Source organism: Heptranchias perlo, chromosome 3, assembly GCF_035084215.1.
Source record: "Heptranchias perlo isolate sHepPer1 chromosome 3, sHepPer1.hap1, whole genome shotgun sequence".
NCBI lineage: Eukaryota > Metazoa > Chordata > Chondrichthyes > Hexanchiformes > Hexanchidae > Heptranchias > Heptranchias perlo.
Window position 1 is genome coordinate 85,243,242 of NC_090327.1, and position 21,173 is coordinate 85,264,414.

Genomic DNA, 21,173 nt, shown 5'->3' on the forward strand with positions numbered 1-21,173 from the left:
AGAGCAGTAAATTGTACAACACGTACCACACTCATTAGATTCTCATTGTCCCCATTCTGCTCGGGAGTCTTCAGGTGTCTGGTAATAGAAAGACATATCAATCATTAGATCATATTAATAGAAGTCTGCTTTTTGCATAACAATATTAAATATAAATTGGGAATGGAGGGAGAAATGGTTCATTAGCAGTTGAGATGTTCATGCATCAAGCTGGATTGCAGAGAAGAGTTTTTACAATCCACTGTTTCTAGACAGAACATCTTGTTAAATTGTCCATTGTCATGACTGGTGGTCAAATGTAAGGAATCTTACAACACCAGGTTATAGTCCAACAGTTTTATTTGAAAATCACAAGCTTTCGGAGGCTTTCTCCTTCGTCAGGTGAGTGGCGTCACCTGACGAAGGAGAAAGCCTCCGAAAGCTTGTGATTTTCAAATAAAACTGTTGGACTATAACCTGGTGTTGTAAGATTCCTTACATTTGACCACCCCAGTCCATCACCGGCATCTCCATATCATGACTGGTGGTGTTAGAGAACCATGGAACGCTGACACTGTCCTGATTCTGCTCTGAGTAGTTCCTAATGGTTACAAAGCAGTAATACTGCTGGTCATGAACAAGTCTACAGCAAATATTTGGAGAGGCTACACAGAATATGATGGATAATATGTAACTGTACAGATCTTTGAACATCCAATGGTACATTGGACATACCAACTAGGAGGCAGTACATTCATCTGAAAATAGAAACATACCATTACCTTCTTTCCCTCTCCTGAGAGAATCACAATGAGACAGGCTCATAATTTAAATGGATTACAAAATGCCTAAATTACTTGATCATTGGTCATGATTTACAGAGCTGTCCATTTTAAAAAAGAAATGAAAAGAAATCCATTGGTCTGTGCTGACCTCAGCCAGGCAAGTGTTGGGGGCAATACATTTAGCCCCAGTTTCCTGGGCTGGGGGAGGAGAGGGGCAAAAAAAAGCCGAGGTTCCCATTTCTGATTGTTATCTAGAGAGCTCGGAGTCAGAATCTTCAGAAGAGGAGAAAAATGGAGAGAAAATGTGTTTATAAAAGTAAACAATTTTACAACACCAAGTTATAGTCCAGCAATTTTATTTTAAATTCACAAGCTTTCGGAGGCTTCCCCCTTCGTCAGGTGAACGATGTGAAATGAATCTCATTTCACATCGTTCACCTGACGAAGGGGGAAGCCTCCGAAAGCTTGTGAATTTAAAATAAAATTGCTGGACTATAACTTGGTGTTGTAAAATTGTTTACAATTGTCAACCCCAGTCCATCACCGGCATCTCCACTTTATAAAAGTAGACATTGCACCTTTTAATACATTACTTTATAATATATGATCGTACCACTTTATTACTTAAAGGCAGAAAAAAATATTAAAACTGGACTCTTCCAATGCCAAGCTTGTTGGGTCCTTACCAGCAGCTGTCCGTACATAGTGGGGTAAATTTTAACCCCAAAATGGGTGGGTAGGGGGTTAAAGTAACAGCATTTAACACAAGAACATAAGAAATAGGAGCAGGAGTAGGCCAATTGGCCCCTCGAGCCTGCTCCGCCATTCAATAAGATCATGGCTGATCTGATCCTAACCTCAAATCTAAATTCATGTCCAATTTCCTGCCCGCTCCCCATAACCCCTAATTCCCTTTACTTCTAGGAAACTGTCTATTTCTGTTCTAAATTTATTTAATGATGTAGCTTCCACAGCTTCCTGGGGCAGCAAATTCCACACACCTACCACCCTCTGAGTGAAGAAGTTTCTCCTCATCTCAGTTTTGAAAGAGCAGCCCCTTATTCTAAGATTATGCCCCCTAGTTCTAGTTTCACCCATCCTTGGGAACATCCTTACCGCATCCACCCGATCAAGCCCCTTCACAATCTTATATGTTTCAATAAGATCGCCTCTCATTCTTCTGAACTCCAATGAGTCGAGTCCCAATCTACTCAACCTCTCCTCATATGTCCGCCCCCTCATCCCCGGGATTAACCGAGTGAACCTTCTTTGTACTGCCTCGAGAGCAAGTATGTCTTTTCTTAAGTATGGACACCAAAACTGTATGCAGTATTCCAGGTGCGGTCTCACCAATACCTTGTATAACTGCAGCAAAAGCTCCCTGTTTTTATATTCTATCCCCCTAGCAATAAAAGCCAACATTCCGTTGGCCTTCTTGATCACCTGCTGCACCTGCAAACTAACCTTTTGATTTTCTTGCACTAGGACCCCCAGATCCCTTTGTACTGCAGTACTTTCCACTTGCTCGCCATTAAGATAATAACTTGCTCTCCGATTTTTCCTGCCAAAGTGCATAACCTCACATTTTCCAATATTGTATTGCATCTGCCAAATCTCTGCCCACTCACCCAGCCTGTCTATATCCCCTTGTAGGTTTTTTATGTCCTCCTCACTCTCTACTTTCCCTCCCATCTTTGTATCATCTGCAAACTTTGATATGTTACACTCGGTCCCCTCCTCCAAATCGTTAATATAGATTGTAAAGAGTTGGGGACCCAGTACCGACCCCTGCGGAACACCACTGGCTACAGGTTGCCAGTCCGAGAATGTACCATTTATCCCAACTCTCTGCTTCCTGTTAGATAACCAATCCTCCACCCATGCCAGAATATTACCCCCAATCCAGTGATTCTTTATCTTGAGCAATAATCTTTTATGTGGCACCTTGTCGAATGCCTTCTGGAAGTCCAAATACACTACGTCCACTGGTTCCCCTTTATCCACCCTGTACGTTATATCCTCAAAGAACTCAAGCAAATTTGTCAGACATGACTTCCCCTTTGTAAAGCCATGCTGACTTTGTCCTATTAAATTATGTTTATCCAAATGTTCTGCTACTGTCTCCTTAATAACAGACTCCAAAATTTTACCCACCACAGATGTTAAGCTAACTGGTCTATAATTTTGAAGTGGGACGGCATCCCGGCTCCAACTCGCCCACTTCTGGGTTTAAGCCAGGCAGGTGTGTGCGTGTGCACAGCAGACACCAGGAAGTCCCATCCTCACTTAAAGCCGGCGGGCCGATACTTAAAAGGGCATTATACCTCATTGAGATATTTAATATTTAATCGTACCTGTTCTGGTTTCCCATCACTTCCGATTCACGTCAGGCAGGAAGGGCCGGATCCAAGAGGTGAGTGCCTTTATTGCACTGCTTGTGGAGGAGTAGGAGTGCGTCATCCAGGCCCACAAGCTCAATTGGCTGACAGGAACTGCGCAATTATCCCCCCACCCACCATTTCCATTGCTGGCTGACCATCCCCCCTTTTTTCTAAGCCTAATGATCTCTCTCTCCCCCACTCCCATCACCTTCTCTGATTTGCAGCTCCTTTCACTGCCAACAGGCAGACAGCCCGACAATCTAGTTGCCTGGCGTGTGGGAAACCCAGAAGCTCAAATACTCACCCTCAATTGAGTTGCTATCAAATTGCGATGCACTCAATTTGTTTCCGGGTTCTCCACACAAATACTTGCGTGGGTTCCCCAGCTCAGGAGTAAAAATTATGCCCAGTGTGTTTACTAAACGAAGCACTCTTGATTTACTCATTTGAGGCTCCCTAATTTTAAGAAAAAACAAATTATGGGTAAGATCATTCATAATACTAGACAATTTTCTGGTTTCTCTGAATGACAGTATTCTGGAGATCTTTCCACACGGCTTTCTGTATTTTCCAATTTACTCACTATCTCTTGCTCTTAAGTTATCATTCTAACCATACTTGAAATAAGCTTGTTATAACGGTAGAATTAGGGAAAGGGGTGAGAAGTATGTCTAAATTTACCATTAGGCCAGTACAATTAAAAATATCTGGAGACAATATTACTTGCCACTGTACTTGCCTAAAAGAGTAGTAAGCCTGAAGAATGGGAGGGTTTTAGAAATCAGCAAAGGATGACTAAGAAATAGATAGAGGAAAAAAATTGAATGAGAGTAAACGAGCAAGAAATATAAAAACAGATTGTAAGAGCTTCTACAAGTATGTAAAAAGGAAGAGATTAGCATAAGTAAATGTGGGACCCTTAGAGGCTGAGACAGGAGAAATTATAATGAGGAATAAGGAAATGGCAGAGATGTTAAACAAATGTTTTGTATCTGTCTTCAGTAGAGGACACAAAAAACATACCAGAAATAGTGGGGAACCAAGGTCTAATGAGAATGAGGAACTTAAAGCAATTAAGATTAGTAAAGAAAAAGAACTGGAGAAAGTAATGGGATTAAAAGCCGACAAATCCCCTGAACCTGATGGCCTTCACCCTAGGGTTTTAAAAAAGAGGTGGTTGCAGAGATAGTGGATGCACTGGTTTTGATCTTCCAGAATTCCCTAGATTCTAGAACGGTCCCCGTAGATTGGAAGGTAACAAATGTAACCGCGCTATCAAGAAAGCAGGAAGAGAGAAAACAGGGAACTATAGGCCAGTTAGCCTGACATCAGTAGTAGGGAAAATGCAAAAATCTATTATTAAGGACGTAGTAACAGGGCACTTAGAAAATCATAATCTGATTAGGCAGAGTTGGCATGGTTTTATGAAAGATTTGTCAACCCGATTTCCCTATGAGTTTTTTGAGGATGTAACTAGCAGAGTAGATAAGGGGGAACCAGTGGATGTAGTATATTTGGATTTTCAAAAGACATTCGATAAGGTGCCACACAAGAGGTTGTTACACAAAATTAGGGCTCATGGGATTGAGGGTAATATATTAGCATGGATTGGGATTGGTTAATGGATAGAAAGCAGAGAGTAGGAATAAATGGGCCATATTCGGGTTGGCAGGTTGTAACTAGTAGGGTGCTGCAAGGATCAGTGCTTGGGCCTCAACTATTTACAATCTCGATCAATGACTTAGATGAAGGGACCGTGTAATGTAAGTTTGCTGACAATACAAAGCTAGGTGGGAAAGTAATCTGTGAGGAGGTCACAAAGAAACTGCAAAGGGATATAGAAAGGTTAAGTGAGTGGGCAAGAAGGTGGCAGATGGAATATGATGTGGGGAAATGTGAAATTATCCACTTTGGTAGGAAGAATAGAAAAACAGAATGTTTTTTAAAAAGGTGAGAGACTAAAAAAATGTTGGTAGTCAGAGAGATTTGGGTGTCTTTGTACATGAATCACAGTTAATGTACAGGTACAGGAAGCAATTAGAAAGGCAAATGGCATGTTAGCCTTTATTGCAAGGGGGTTGGCGTATAAGAGTAAGGTGGTCTTGCTGCAATAATGTAGGGCTCTGTTGAAACCACACCTGGAGTACTGTGTACAGTTTTGGTCTCCTGACCTAAGGAAGGGTATACTTGTCTTTGAGGGGGTGCAACGAATGTTCACTAAATTGATTCCTGGGATGAGAGGGTTGTCCTATGGGGAGAGATTGAGTAGAATGGGCCTATATTTTCTGGAGTTGAGAAGAGTGAGAGGTGATCTCATTGAAATATATAAAATTCTGGGAGGGCTTGACAGGCCATTTCCCTTGGTTGGAGAGTCTAGAACTAGAGGTCATGGTTTGAAGATAAGGGGTCGGCCATTCAGGACTGAGAAAAGGAAAAGTTTCTTCATTCAGAGAGTTGTGAATCTTTGGAATTCTCTATCCCAGAGGGCTGTGGATACTTAGTTGTTAAATATATTCAAGACTGAGATTAATGGATATTTGGACATTAAGGGAATCAAGGGATATGGGGATAGGGCAGGAAAGTGGAGATGAGGTAGAAGATCAGCCATGATCTTACTGAATGGTGGAGCAGGCTCGAGGGGCTGTATGGCATACCCCTGCTCCTATTTCTTATGTTCTTTACATCTTGATTGTTATTTTATCTGTTTGCACAATATATGTATATTATTACATATGTTTTAAGACAGGTGGATTCTATGTGTTCCACTCTAGAAAAAGTCAACGCCATTTAAAGTTTGAAAAAAGTTATTGACTAAATTACTCAGTGTTTTACTTCTACATAATTTTCCATTAGTAATTGCACAATCCATCTTTAGCACTGCATATAAAAATTACAATAATACTAAATATACATACAATACTAATGCCTGCTCATTTAGTGCTAAAGAAATGGGAGCATCTTGCATTGAATAATGTCCAATTATTAGATGTTTTGTCATGCAAACAATGCATCTTGAATTAAAAAAGAACTACTCTTAAACAATCTTGATATCATTATATGCTGGAGTTTTGCATTCCATGAATGCACAGGCCTTCACACAAAAGTCAGTATCAAGCCATTCAATAATGAGTTTGAGATGCCAAAGTCTGACCGGTTGCTAGGATACATAACTAGACTGCCATCTACTGCAAGTCTGTATTGGCAACCTTAAAATGAAGAGAGAATTAAAGACTGACTACATCCATAGGCTCTCAATTTCTGTTCGGGGCAGATTTCATGGACTGCCAACAGATTCCTAGAGAATTACTAGAAGACAGTCCTTTCCAGGTAAGCCCTTTAATCTTCTGTCTGTAATGTGACAAATGTCTTACAGTAAGCAAGACACTGAAATCTAGGTCACACAAGTCCTTACTGCAATGAGCATTCTGAGCAGATAATTAAAATTAAATTGTCTTGGTCTCCCTTCTAATATACAGAGCAGGTAATAAAGGTTTGGAACTGTTAAATTCCTTACATTTCACAGCCCAGTTAGTCAAAGGCACTGCTAAAATATTCTCATAGAATTCACAAAGTAGCACATCAGCACTTAGAGAAGACGTTTTATACTGTAACAGCAGAGGAACGCAGTACAAGAACAAGTCTGCTCAGTTGCAAAAGGCTCAATAAATATCTTGATTAAACGTGCTAGATTAGTTTTGTGGTTGATAAATGAAACTTTGGCACATGACGCAATTTCAATCAGTAGTCAATTAGTGATCAAGTCATCCTGAAACTTTGACTTTTCTCACCAATGTTCTTCCTTCCCCCTTTCTTATCTTGGAGAATGATTCCGTGCTCGGGTACAGTTCTGAAGGCACTATTGCTGCCTCATCTAGATGCCGTGGAAGGGATGGGCAGAACTTCTTCCTGCCGCCTCAACTTGTCACTGATCCTGTCCTTAATCCTACGGATGAGGCATTTAATAATAGAGGCAGGCACCCACAGGGATGCAACAGGGCACCAGACCCACGGCAACCCTGTGACCTTGGAGTGGCAGAGACCCAGATTGGAACAAAGACAAAGTTAGTCAAATGTTTTTCTCAGGGAACAAAGATGGCTTCATTTCAAAGTTTCATCATTATTAATCCTGAATTCCCATGAACCATTATCCAAAAGTCATACCTTTGAAGCTAAAGTCATCTTCACTTTGATCCATTGCCAAGTCACCAGGTTTCACACACCACTTTGTTTACTGCTCTTGACACCACTGCCCACCACGTTGCCCACTACTTCCCCCTGAAGAAAATGTGGTTCCACTTGCTGCTAAGCTCTGGTCCCACTCCCTTGAAAACTCTGCTCCCACAGAAAACAGTCCTTGAGCATAGTATCAGTGTCTGCTGCAGGTACCCAGAGGCCAACACTAATATCAATTATGTTGAAAAATAAAAAAGCAGCACTTGAGCAACAGAAGGGGAGCACACTTGTTAGTGGTGAGCTAGTATAAGATGGATGGTGTGAAATCACTTAATACCCACCATCATCACCTTCTAGTGTAATGGACTATGATATCAGAACACATTTTCTCTGTTAAAATTTGTTTTTCTTACCTGTCACAGCTATTGCACAGAAAAATGAGAATGGTCAGGAGCAAAAAGGCACAGGCAATGGCAAAGAGACCCCAGAGAATGACTTGGTGTTGCCCATTGTCAAATATCCCTGCCATAGGATCGACAATGTCGACAGAATTGGGAGCCATTAGGAAAATGGTGACCAATTTCTACTATCCAATGACATCGGTGTAAAAATAGTTCCGTAGTACCTGTAATAGATAAACACACAAAAGTCCTGATTAATTGCATTACCGACAGATTTTCAAAACAGGAGAAACTTATGCTCATGTTGGATCAAAAAAATGGACATTCTTTTGAGTATTATAATGAGAGGACAACTGAAGCAGGTAATTTATTGCACATAACCCATATTATTTCATGCATTCTGGATCATACGCTGTAGAAGGAAGGAGGTCTATGATGCATTTTGAGATAAATGCATGTCAATTCCCTTAGTGCTACTTTTTGATAGATGATTCAAGGACTAATTTGGGATATAATACCAGAGAGCTACTTAACCATTTTTCTTTTTAATAAAAAAGGAAATGTTTTCTAGATCCCACTCTGTGTTTCATTATTAAAGTTGCATCTCCTTTGAAATGCCAAACTTTTAGTAGTCTACACTGCATTTGACACAGGGCAAAGATGACAATTAAAGGTTTGCCTATTATGTTTATCATGTTAGATTTTGCATGACTCCAGGAGCCATAAACAACAGATTCTTCCAACTACAAGCAGTTTCAGTTAGAAGTCTCATTCTATAGCATCATTTACAATGGATTTAGAATTAATTCCCTTCATTTTAACTATTGAAATAAATCTGTTCAGAAAGCTGCAAATCATAGGGCCAGCTTGTGTTTTTCTTGGTCCTACTTAGTAAATTAAGAGCAGCTTATGTTTTTTATAAAAAAGAAAACAAAAGCTATGCAACTGAATACTTTTGCAAAGAATTTGAAACTACCCATTATTTATAACTTCCAAAATAAATCTTCCGGTGACCCTTTTTAATTGGATCCCAACATTATAGACTTTGTAACAACAGTTAGTTTGAACAAATGTGTTCTGACAATGGAATATGAATAAGCAGAAGTTTTAGACAATGGTTTCTTGGCACATGATGAAAGCATTTGTATTTGTTCCCCTCTTAGGCTCTAACAATATTCTCATTGCAAGCAGCTATTAATTCATTGGAATCGGAGCTTGATTTACACAAAAACAACTGAATGTCAGAATCTCGAATACTTTTGCAGATGAACGTACTGGAGTTGTTTTATATCTCTCTAGATTTATTCTCATCTTGATTGGTTTTTCATGCATTTCCTGTCTGATGTATTTATTTTCTGTGAATAATATGTTCAGTCACTTTGAAGTTTTGTCTCCATGCTTCATTGTCTTTAACCTCAAGCTGGGAGGTTACAGCGTGTCACTGATGTTGCCCAATTATTTTAGTGTATCCTTTAACTTCTTTTCCTGATGCCCAGATTCATTTTGACTGCAGAAATATTTTTGACTCAACCTGACCTGATAAGTGTTTGAAGTATCTATGTTTACAGTAAGAAATAGTATGAAACCACAGCAAATATTAAGGTAATTTACTTAAACAATAATTATGAACAATGGGTGGGGAAGATAAGGCGATGTGGTGATCATTTTCTTGCCTCTTTTTGCCTCTAAGTAGGGGGCCTCGCAGTTTATTGTAGCCTGGGGCTTTGCAATGACCAAAGTCAATCAGATTGCAGTTAGTTACTGCAGTTTAAATATGTATTCTTGCTGTGTAGTATTATTACTGGGTCATTATCAAATCATACACCAGGTAATTAGGATTGCCAACTCTGGTTGGGCATATTCCTAGAGGCTTCATCACATGATCTCCCACCTCCAATGCCCCGCCTAGTCAAATAGCCTTTTTTTCTCCCATCTCCAATATTCTTATAACTAATAAACACAAGTGTTCAAAGAAAATGAAAAAAACATTTAATGCCCCAATGATTTTTCTCCTGGCTTGTTTGCAGCATTGCCCTGGAGATTAATCTTTAATTCCTGGAGACTCCAAGACAATCCTGGAGGGTTGGCAACCCTACAGATAATGTGTGAACATTTGGGTGTAATTTTCATATTCATGGACCTGTGTTTTATACATATTTAAAAGATAAATACATAAACACAGCCACAACAAAACCCTTACATAGTGAAATTGTGCTTGCTATACAAAAAACAGCATGCTCTGAAGATCAATATTAGGAGGCAGCAGTCTGTGTGTTACTGACTTACTTAAAACTGAGTTGTTGACTGTACAGAAGCCTGAACTGACTAATTTACAAGACTCACGTGATAATTATGGATGAGAAAAGCCATTCGGCTCATTTTAATTCATCCATCCAGAGGGATCCCAACATCTCACCACTAGCATCTGCAAGTTCTTCCTTATTCTGATTTTACTCCTGCCTAAACTATATTGAAAGGTTTGTGTGTTTAATAGGTCACTTTGAACAAGCTGCTCTCATGATGGTTACTTGCTCAAACTAGCCTTGGTGATCCAGTGCCCAGAGCTTGCTTAATTTAACACACCAATGAACTTACTCTGCAAATGCAAAAGTATTCACAGTAATAAATCTATCACTTGATTAGTATTTACACTCAACAAACAATCACTAGGAAGGATACTTCAAACTAATGTTAACAGTCGATGTACATTATACCATATTTTGTATTACACTTATTCTGCAGATATCATGCCCAGCAAAAATGAGACGGTGAACGAATTGCTGACATCTATTTTCCAAACAATATTACAGAATTCACTTCATTTTAATAACCTGAACAGCTCCAGTGAAATGGCCCACGATTTCAGGTTACAGCGTGGCATAGTAATTCATGTATACAAAATAGATAGCAACAGCCAGCAGTTTACTCATGTTACAGTATAAAAGCAAAATACATCCAACTTCTCCACACATCGGTGCTTTTTAAAAAAAAAGTCAAAGTCAAAGTGGAAAAAGAAAATCTTTAAGTTTTTTGGTGTTGACAGGATAATAAGAGTAGGATCCCACGTTCTCATCAGTTTGGCACCTGCACATAGTACGGGTTTGTCCTCCTACTGCCAATGGTGTGCAAAGTGAGGGAAGCAAAAGGAAAGAAAAATAGCTTTTTGAAATGAGATATGGGAACTGTGGACTGACAATGGACAAGGAATGTTTGACAGAACAACTTTGGCTCCTGCTAATCTGTATCATATTGAAGACTGATGCGATTATAATTCTGTGTGCAGATGCCAAATTTGGGAGGAACTAATTTAGATATCAACCCATCGTCAATAAAAGTATTTTCTGCTTTTACTTCTGGCTAGGTTTTCCTTCGGAAGGAAACATTGCAGAAGAGTACTGAGCAAGGAGCTGTATACTCAGTCATTCAAGGGTTGTTCAATTACTTGCCACCTTCCTCAATTGGAATGGCTGTATATAAACAAAATTCTTAATCTTCATTTTCTCCTACAATCTAGATTAGGTCATCCTTTCCTCGACAGGCTTTTAGATATAAAGCTGCATATCACCTAATCACAATCTAATGCGTCTTCTCTCAATTTAATTTGCCTACTCAAACTTTATAGCTTTAGTCAAATGACACCTTGAATACTGTGTCCAATTTTGGTTGCAAAGAGACAAGGGAGACATTCAACCACTGGAGGCAGTGCAGAGAAGAGCCACAAGGCTGATCAGTAGTGTCAAGAGTCTCAGTTATGAGCAAAGACTGGAGAAGCTTGGGTTTTTCAGCCTAGAAAGGAGGCATCAGAGAGGTGATCTTAGAGGTATACGAGATCGTTTAGTGTATAGAAAAATTTAACCCAGAATATTATTTTAAATTAAATTTTGGGAGTAGAACAAAGGGACACAATTTCAAACTAGTAGAAGGTAAATTTAGGACTGATATCAAGAGACTTTCTTCACACAAAGAATGACATCATATTGAATAGACTTCCAGATAGATTAATGCTGGCAAAAATCCTAGAATAATTTAAGAAACAATTCAATGCTACACTGGGGACATTGGGATCTCTCTGGATGGATGAATTAAGATGAGCTGAATGACTTTCCTCATCTGTAATCATCCTATGATCTTACTCTTTTCAAACATGAGGGTGTCCTGTACTATGGACTTTAGCTCTTTAAATTGAGTAACCAAGGTGAACAAAATGCACTACTAAAAAACAATTGCTTGGATATTGAAGACTTGCACAGGAAAGAGACTGAGCACATGTTTTCTCTTTGCTCAGTAACCAAAGAGCCAAAAAAGACCCACAATCAACAGAAAATGGCTTAAAAGCCAATTGTTTCAAAATGAAACTTGTATAGTAGTGAAGCAAGTGCATTAACACATTGTGGAAATGTTATAAACCAAGAATAGGAAGTAAAGACCCTTGTGTTGATGATTTCCATAACACTTATATAACAACTTTACTATGGAAAATATCCTAAGGTGCTTTACAGAGGAAAAATAAAGTGACCCATGGTGGGAGAATTAGTAGGGGATGAATAAAGATTTGGTCAAATACACTGGTTTCAACAAGACTTTTGAAAGTGAAGCAAGAAATGGTGGGAGGGATTTGGGAGGACATTTTTGAGGGTAGGGCAGAGATGGCTGAAGGCTCAGGTGTGGCAAAGTGCAGGAATGTACAAAAGGCCAGAGTTACAGGACCAGAGGATACGGAAGGGATATAAAGCTGGAGGAAGTTACAAGGGTAGGGTGGGGCAAGTTTGTAGGGGATTTGAAGTTGAGGACAAGGATATTAAATTCTATAGGCTAGGGGAATGGAGCTAGTTTAGTTCTGCGAGGAAGGAGGTTTTAGACGAGCGGGGCTTTGTGTAGGATAGAATATGAACAGGTTAGTTTTGGTTGTTGTTTATGGAAGGAGAAAGTCGTAAAAGCTGGCAAGAAAAATGTTAGAGAAATTGAAGGACATGGATAAGGGTTTCAACAGCAGCAGGAGCAAGGTAGTGGCAAGGCAGGTGACATGAGAGAGAGAGAGAGAGAGAGAGAGAGAGAGAGAGAGAGAGAGAGAGAGAGAAAGTGATGGATATGGAGTTTGAAACTCAGATCTGGGTCGAATACATAAAATTACATAGAACGTACAGCACAGAATCAGGCCATTTGGCCCAATAGGTCCATGCCAGTGTTTATGCTCCACATGAGCCTCCTCCCTCCTTCATCTAACCCTATCAGCACATTCTTCTACTCATTTCTCCCTCATGTGTTTATCTAGCTTCCCCTTAAATGCATCTATGCTAGTCGCCTCAACTACTCCTTATGGTAGAGAGTTCCACATTCTTACCACTCTCTGGGTAAAGAAGTTTCTCTTGGATTTATTAGTGACTATCTTATATTTATGGCCCCGAGTTCTGGTCTCCCCCAAAAGTGGAAACATCTTCTCTATGCCTACCCTATTGAATCCTTTCATAATCTTAAAACCCCCTATCAGGTCATTCCTCAGTCTTCACTTTTCCAGAGAAAAAGAGCCCAAACCTGCTTAATCTTTCCTGATAGTTATAACCCCTCAGTTCTGGTATCATCTTAGTAAATCTTTTTTGCACCTTCTCCAGTGCCTCTATATCCTTTTTATAAACTGTTCACAGTTCTCCAAGTGAGGTCCATCCAAGGTCCTGTACTAGTTTAACAACTTCTCTGCTTTACAATTCTCTCTCTAGAAATGAACCCCAGTGCTTAGTTTGCTTTATTTATGGCTTTATTAACCTGCATCGCTACTTTTAGTGATTTGTGTATCTGTGCTCCCGGATCCCTCTGCTCCTCTACCCCATTTCAACTCTTATCAAAGTAGTATGTGGCCCCCTTATTCTTCCTACCGATATACCTTGCCGATATTGAAATTCATTTGCCAATTGCAAGCCCATTCTGCAAGTTTATTAACGTCTACCTGTATTTTGTCACAGTCCTGCTTGGTATTAACTATACCCCCCAATTTGGTGTCCGCAAATTTTGAAATTGTACTTCCGATTACAGAGTCCAAATCGTTTATGCAAATGGTGAACAACAATGGGCCCAGCACTGATCCTTGTGGAACACCACTTCCCAACTTTTGCCAGTCTGAGCAATTACCTTTAACCCCTACTTTCTGTTTTGTATCCATTCTGCTACTTGCCTGATTCCACATACTCTGGCCTTGGTCATGAGTCAGTGAAGCTTCATCCAAAAACCTTATCGAAGGCTTTTTGAAAATCCGAATATATCACACGTACTGTAGGATGCCGAGGTTTCATATGGCCCAATTCAGCTGATCATATGATCAGGCAAGGGATTTTTTTTTTTATTCGTTCATGAGGTGTGGGCGTCACTGGCAAGGCCAGCATTTGTTGTTCATCCCTAATTGCCCTTGAGAAGGTGGTGGTGAGCCACCTTCTTGAACCACTGCAGTCCGTGTGGTGACGGTTCTCCCACAGTGCCGTTAGGAAGGGAGTTCCAGGATTTTGACCCAGCAACGACGAAGGAACGGCGATATATTTCCAAGTCGGGATGGTGTGTGACTTGGAAGGGAACGTGCAGGTGGTGCTGTTCCCATGTACCTGCTGCTCTTGTCCTTCTAGGTGGTAGAGGTCACGGGTTTGGGAGGTGCTGTCGAAGAAGCCTTGGCGAGTTGCTGCAGTGCATCCTGTGGATGGTACACACCGCAGCTACTGTGCGCCGGTGGTGAAGGGAGTGAATATTTAGGGTGGTGGATGGGGTGCCAATCAAGCGGGCTGCTTTGTCCTGGGTGGTGCCGAGATTCTTGAATGTTGTTGGAGCTGCACTCATCCAGGCATGTGGAGAGTATTCCATCACACTCCTGACTTGTGCCCTGTAGATGGTGGAAAGGCTTTGGGGAGTCAGGAGGTGAGTCACTCGCCGCAGAATACCCAGCCTCTGACCTGCTCTTGCAGCCACAGTATTTATGTGGCTAGTTCAGTTAAGTTGCTGGTCAATGGTGACCCCCCAGGATGTTGATGGTGGGGGATTCGGCAATGGTAATGCCGTTGAATGTCAAGGAGAGGTGGTTAGACTCTCTCTTGTTGGAGATGGTTATGCCTGGCACAAATGTTACTTGCCACTTGTTGGCCCAAGCCTGGATGTTGTCCAGGTCTTGCTGCACGCGGGCACGGACTGCTTCATTATCTCATGAAATTAGTGGCAAGGAAGCAGAGTTTATGGCGAGGATCAAAAATTATGGCTTTGGTCTTCCTGATGTTCAGTTGGAGAAATTTTGACTCATCAACAACTTAATTTCAGACAGGCAGTCAGAAGTTGGTGGTGGAATCGATGTAAGTGGAGAGGTAGAGCTGGTTAAAGATAGACACTTGGAGAATTCCTGAGCTAACTGTCCAGCAGCAGGAAGAAGCCATTGCTGGAGATGTGTTGGTTGTATTGGAACAGGTAGGAGTGGTTGCCATGCAAGGTCCTTTTAAAAGAGATGGGCAAGAGAGGAAAGGTGATGGAGGATGGTGTGGTTGATTGAGTCAAATATTGAGAGATCAAGAAGGACAAGGAGGGATAATATCCTGCAATCACCAATAAGGGATGTGTTGTAACTTTGGCCAGGACTGTCTTGCTGATGTGAGCAGAGTGGAAGCCAGACTAAATGGATTTGAAGAGACATTTTTGGGAGTGATGGGCATGGAACTAGTAGGTGACACCATATTCATGGACCTTAGAGAAGAAAGGGAGGTTAGAGATAGGGTGGTAATTAGACGGGATGAGTGGGTCAAGGGTGTGGTTTTTGAGAAGGGTAGGTGATGACAAAAGTTTTGAAAGAGGGACATTTCCTGAGCAAAAGGAGTCAGAAAAGATAAATGAGCGATCAGGATTTGGGTGGTGAAGGGATTGAGGAAGCACGTGGTGGGTCTCACGGAAGAAATGAATTTGGACAGGACAGGAGGAGAGGAGATGGACGAGAAGCTGCAGAGTGACAGGGGCTACGAGTAGGGTGATGGGAGACTGGAGATGGTGATCAGGATCGGAAGCCGGAGGCGGCATTAGAGACAGCAGCACAGATCGTCTCCATCTTAGAGACGAAGAAACCCATGAGCAGTTCACATCTGTTATAGGAGGTGAGGCCAGGGAGAAAAGGAGTTTGAGGAGGCAGTTTCTGCTGGAGAAAAGAAGCCATGGGTTGAATTTGCCCCCCCAGAGTAATCCCAGTCATTCAGCTGAGCCAGATATGGGGACGAGGGATGAGACCAGTCATGCCCCAAATATGCTCGAGTTTGCAGCCTTTGGACCGGCAAATTAAAGTGAATAATTTGTTGAGAACTATGAAATTGAAGGCTGAGGCTAGGGAGCAGTTGAACAGGTCAACAGTGGCAGCCGTGATGTGATGGGTTCAAGGTCGGAAAAGGAGTTAGGAATTTGGGAGCGAATTGAGGGTGCTTTTCTTTTCCAAAGAGTGGAGGATGGATAGTGGGTTGGAGGAAGGTGGAGGCATGTGCGACGTAACAAAGCAGAACCTGTTATAACGTAGTGGCTCTTTTATTTACCTATATTCAGATTTATAAAATCCAATTCTGTAGTTACAAATTTATCAGCATGAAACCCTGAAATCAAAATCATACAATTTGTTTACAAATAGCACCAATCAACATTCTTCACTTTTAGCTTATGGTTTGGCTACAACCAGAAAGCTTGGAAACTATTTGCAAATAAACCACATGATCCAGAGTTTCAGCTCTACTATAAAATCTTTTTGTTACTAAAAACTCAAACAGCTCTCAAGAAGATCCAATCTTGTGCCAAGAGAACTTTTGGATTAAGAATCTATTTTCCTGACACCATCTCACTGCACATCAGGTTTCCAGTCATCCAACTTTGAGTTGTGATTTATCCCATGCTGAAGTCTTATTTTTTTTAAAAAAAATCAACTTCCACTTACTGCTGTTGGCCATATACACCACTAGCCCAGTGAAGGTGGTTAATTTATGACCATGTGTTACCGCTGACTGCCAGCAGCTTCTGCCATATTCATTTTAAATGTAACAGAGTAAAGGGGAGCCATTTAATATTTTACATGTAACACATTTTATTTTTACCACCTCCATTGCTGCAGTCATGCAACGTGTGTCCAGTTTCAAGCTCTCCTTGTGATGTGCTTGAATTGGCTGCAGCAAATATCATGGGAGTGGGTGGGGATTGTGCATGAAAATATCTTAAGGTCAGTTTATATAACCTCTTGCATATGATATACTAATTTTTTAAAAAAAAACATGAGCCTGGTCACATTTTATAAGGAAAATTACAATGATTAAGTAATGCCCTCGTCCATGAACCTTTAAAAATACAAGCAGATTTTGGAGGCAATGTAGCTTTAAGTCCTCTACCACAGGAGCGTTTCATATTTGTGAAAAACAGCTTTTAACTGTCTTAAAAATAAATTGCTTGTACATGTACTGCATATCTATTCTATGCTCTGTATACTGAGAAGTGTTACTGCCCCCCAGTGTTTGTGCATGGAATCACACTATTTGTATTATCAAACAGGCTGATCATGACTTAGATCCTTCTTGAATTTCTAATCCTATGGATTATTGCTGACATTTCACATTCAATTGGAGTTTTTTTTGTTTAGTGCAATAGTGAATCACAAACTCTGTATAAGTTGAGTCTGTAATTACTAGCATAGTTTGAGGATTTTTAAAAAATTGTTCTCAGGATGTGGATGATGCTGGCATGACTGCATTTATTGCTCATCCCTAGTTGCCCTGAAGATGGCGGTAGATCATCTCCTTGAACCGCTGTGGTGACTGTACTCCTATGCTGGTGATAGGTAGGAAATTCTGGGATATTGACCTAGTGATTATGAAGGAATAGCGAATATAGGCACAAGGCAGAATATAGAAAGTTCAGAGGGGAAGTAAAAAAGGAAATAAGAGGGGCAAAGTGAGAGTATGAGAATAGACTAGCGACAAACATAAAAGGGAATCCAAGTCTTCTACAGACATGTTAACAGTAAACGGGTAGTAAGAGGAGAGGTGGGGCCGATTAGGGACCATAAAGGAGATCTGCTCATGGAGGCAGTGAGCATGGCTAAGGTATTAAATTAATACTTTGCATCAGTCTTTAACCAAGGAAGAAGATGCTGCCAGAGTCTTGGTAAAGGAAGATATAGTTAAGATACTGGATGGGCTAAAAATTGAGAAAGAAGAAGAGGTACTAGAAAGGCTAGCTGTACTTAAAATAGATAAGTCACCTGGTCCGGATGGGACGCACTCTAGGATAATGAGGGAAGTAAGGGGGGAAATTGCAGAGGTACTGGCCGTAATCTTCCAGACATCCTTAGATATGGGGGTGGTGCCAGAGGATTGGTGAATTGCAAATGTTACACCCTTGTTCAAAAAAGGGTGTAAAGATAAACCCAGCAACTATAGTCAAATCAGTTTAACCTCTGGTGGGTAAACTTTTGGAAACGGTGATCCGGGACAGAATTAACAGTCACCTGGACAAGTGTGGATTGATTAGGGAAAGCCAGCACAGATTTGTTAAAGGCAAATCGTATTTAACCAACTTGATAGAGTTTTTTGATAAGGGCCATGCAGTTGATGTGATGTATATGGATTTTCAAAAAGCGTTTGATGAAGTGCCGCATGTTAAGCTTGCTATTGAGATTGCAGCCCATGGAATAAAGGAGGCAATAGCAACATGGACACAGAATTGGCTAAATGACAGCAAACAGAGAGTAGTGGTGAACCGTTGTTCTTCAGACTGGAGGGAGGTGTGCCGTGGTGTTCCCCAGGGGTCGGTGCTGGGACCAGAGATCCCTTTGCTCCTCTACCCCATCCAGACTCTTATTATCCAAGCAGATGGGGCCTCCCTATTCTTTCTACCAAAATGCACCACCTCACACTTATCTATATTGAAATTAATTTGCCAACTACACACAGATTCTGCAAGTTTCTTGCATTTTTCCTTTGTATTAACTACACCCCCTCCCCCCAATTTGGTGTTGTCTGCAAATTTTGAAACTGTACTTCCAATTCCTGAGCCCTTCTGAAATCCGTGCTGACTACTCGATGATATTTTCGTTTTCTAGATGTTTTTCTATTACATCTTTGATAGGGGACTTTAACCTTCACAGAGATTGGGAAAAGCAGACTAGCAACCGTCAGAAAGGTAGTGAATTTCTTGAGTGTGTCCGGGATAGTTTTCTACAGCAGTATGTCCTAGAGGCAACAAGGGGGCAAGCCATACTAGATTTAGTAATGAGTAATGAATCAGATTTAGTTAACAGCTTAACTGTACACAAACATCTATCCAATAGCAATCATAACATGATGGAGTTCAATGTAGTGTTTGAAAGGGGAAAAAGTGAATCAGCTGCTAAGATTCTAGACTTGGGTAAGGCCGACTTCAATGGGATGAGACAGAGACTGTCCACAGTAAACTGGGCAAATCTGTTAATGGGTAAAACGACTGATGATCAGTGGGAAATGTTTAAAGAAACATTTAACGTGATACAGAATCGGTTTATACCCCTGAGGGGCAAGAACTCTACTTGCCGTGGACAACTAAAGAGGTAAGGGACAGTATAAGACATAAGTAAAGGGCATACAAAAAGGCAAAAAATGGCACAGATCCTGGAGAATGGGAAAGATACAAATATCAACAAAGGGTCACAAAATGGATAGTAAGAGCTACAAAAAGTGTATGAAAAGAAACTTGCAAGGGATATCAAAACCAATGCGAAGAACTTTTATAGTTATAATAGGAAAAAAAAGAGGGTGGTCAGGAGCAGTGTTGGCCCCTTAAAAACTGAAAGTGGGGATATTGTCATTGACAATGGGGAAATGGCAGACATGTTAAACGATTACTTTGAGTCAGTATTTACAGTAGAAAAAGAGGATAGCATGTCGGAAATCCCAAGAAAACTAATATTGAATCGGGGACAGGAACTCGATAAAATTAACATAAGTAAAGCAACAGTAATGAAGAAAATAATAGCACTAAAGAGTGACAAATCCCCCGGACCAGATGGTTTCCATCCCAGGATTTTAAAGGAAGTAGGTGAGCACATTGCAGATGCCCTAACTATAATCTTTCAAAGTTCTCTAGATTCAGGAACTGTCCCTCTGGATTGGAAAATTGCACGTCACTCCGCTTTTTAAGAAAGGAGAGAGGGGGAAACCAGGGAATTATAGACCAGTTAGCCTAACATCCATTGTGGGGAAAATGCTGGAGTCTATAATTAAGGATAGGGTGACTGAACACCGAGAATTTTCAGTTAATCAGAGAGCCAGCATGGATTTGTGAAAGGTAGGTCGTGCCTGACAAACCTGAATGAATTTTTTGAAGAGGTGACTAAAGTAGTGGACAGGGGAATGTCAATGGATGTTATTTATATGGACTTCCAGAAGGCATTTGATAAGGTCCCACATAAGAGACTGTTAACTAAGATAGAAGCCCATGGAATCAAGGGAAAAGTACAGACCTGGTTAGGAAGTTGGCTGAGCGAAAGGCGACAGAGAGTAGGGATAATGGGTAGGTACTCACATTGGCAGGATGTGACTAGTGGAGTCCCGCAGGGATCGGTCTTGGGGCCTCAATTATTCACAATATTTATTAACGACTTAGATGAAGGCTTAGAAAGTCTCATATCTAAGTTTGCCGATGACACAAAGATTGGTGGCATTGTAAGCAGTGCAGATGAAAACATAAAATTACAAAGTGATATTGATAGATTAGGTGAATGGGCAAAACTGTGGCAAATGGAATTCAATGTAGACAAATGTGAGGTCATCCACTTTGGATCAAAAAAGGATAGAACAGGGTACTTTCTAAATGGTAAAAAGTTAAAAACAATGGATGTCCAAAGGGACTTAGGGGTTCAGGTACATAGATCACTGAAGTGTCATGAACAGGTGCAGAAAATAATCAATAAGGCTAATGGAATGCTGGCCTTTATATCTAGAGGGCTAGAGTACAAGGGGGCAGAAGTTATGCTGCAGCTATACAAAACCCTGGTTAGACCACACCTGGAGTACTGTGAGCAGTTCTGGGCACCGCACCTTCGAAAGGACATATTGGCCTTGGAGGGAGTGCAGCGTAGGTTTACTAGAATGATACCCGGACTTCAAGGGTTAAGTTACAAGGAGAGATTACACAAATTGGGGTTGTATTCTCTAGAGTTTCGAAGGTTAAGGGGTGATCCGATCGAAGTTTATAAGATATTAAGGGGAACAGATAGGGTGGATGGAGAGAAACTATTTCCGCTGGTTGGGGATTCTAGGAGTAGGGGGCACAGTCTAAAAATTAGACTGTGCCCCCTACCTCATACGTTGCAGGAAAGGATGCCCCAGAGCATGGTACATTGGCGAGACCATGCAAACGCTGCGACAACGGATGAACGGACACCGCGCAACAATCGCCAGACAGGAGGGTTCCCTCCCAGTCGGGGAACACTTCAGCAGTAA

The 21,173-nt window shown here is 40.9% G+C and overlaps 1 protein-coding gene across 3 annotated transcripts in view; it reads right to left on the reverse strand.

The window, feature by feature from the left end:
• pag1 (phosphoprotein membrane anchor with glycosphingolipid microdomains 1) overlaps positions 1-21,173 on the reverse strand; it is a 161,677-nt gene that overhangs the window by 40,611 nt on the left and 99,893 nt on the right. For all 3 annotated transcript variants that reach the window (XM_067980702.1, XM_067980703.1, XM_067980704.1), the window contains exons 3-4: positions 7,732-7,943; positions 27-78 (exon numbers count right to left, since the gene is read on the reverse strand). In XM_067980702.1, the coding sequence (XP_067836803.1) occupies positions 27-78; positions 7,732-7,880 (201 nt within the window). In that variant the 5' untranslated portion in view covers positions 7,881-7,943. The remainder of the gene's footprint in view (positions 1-26; positions 79-7,731; positions 7,944-21,173) is intronic.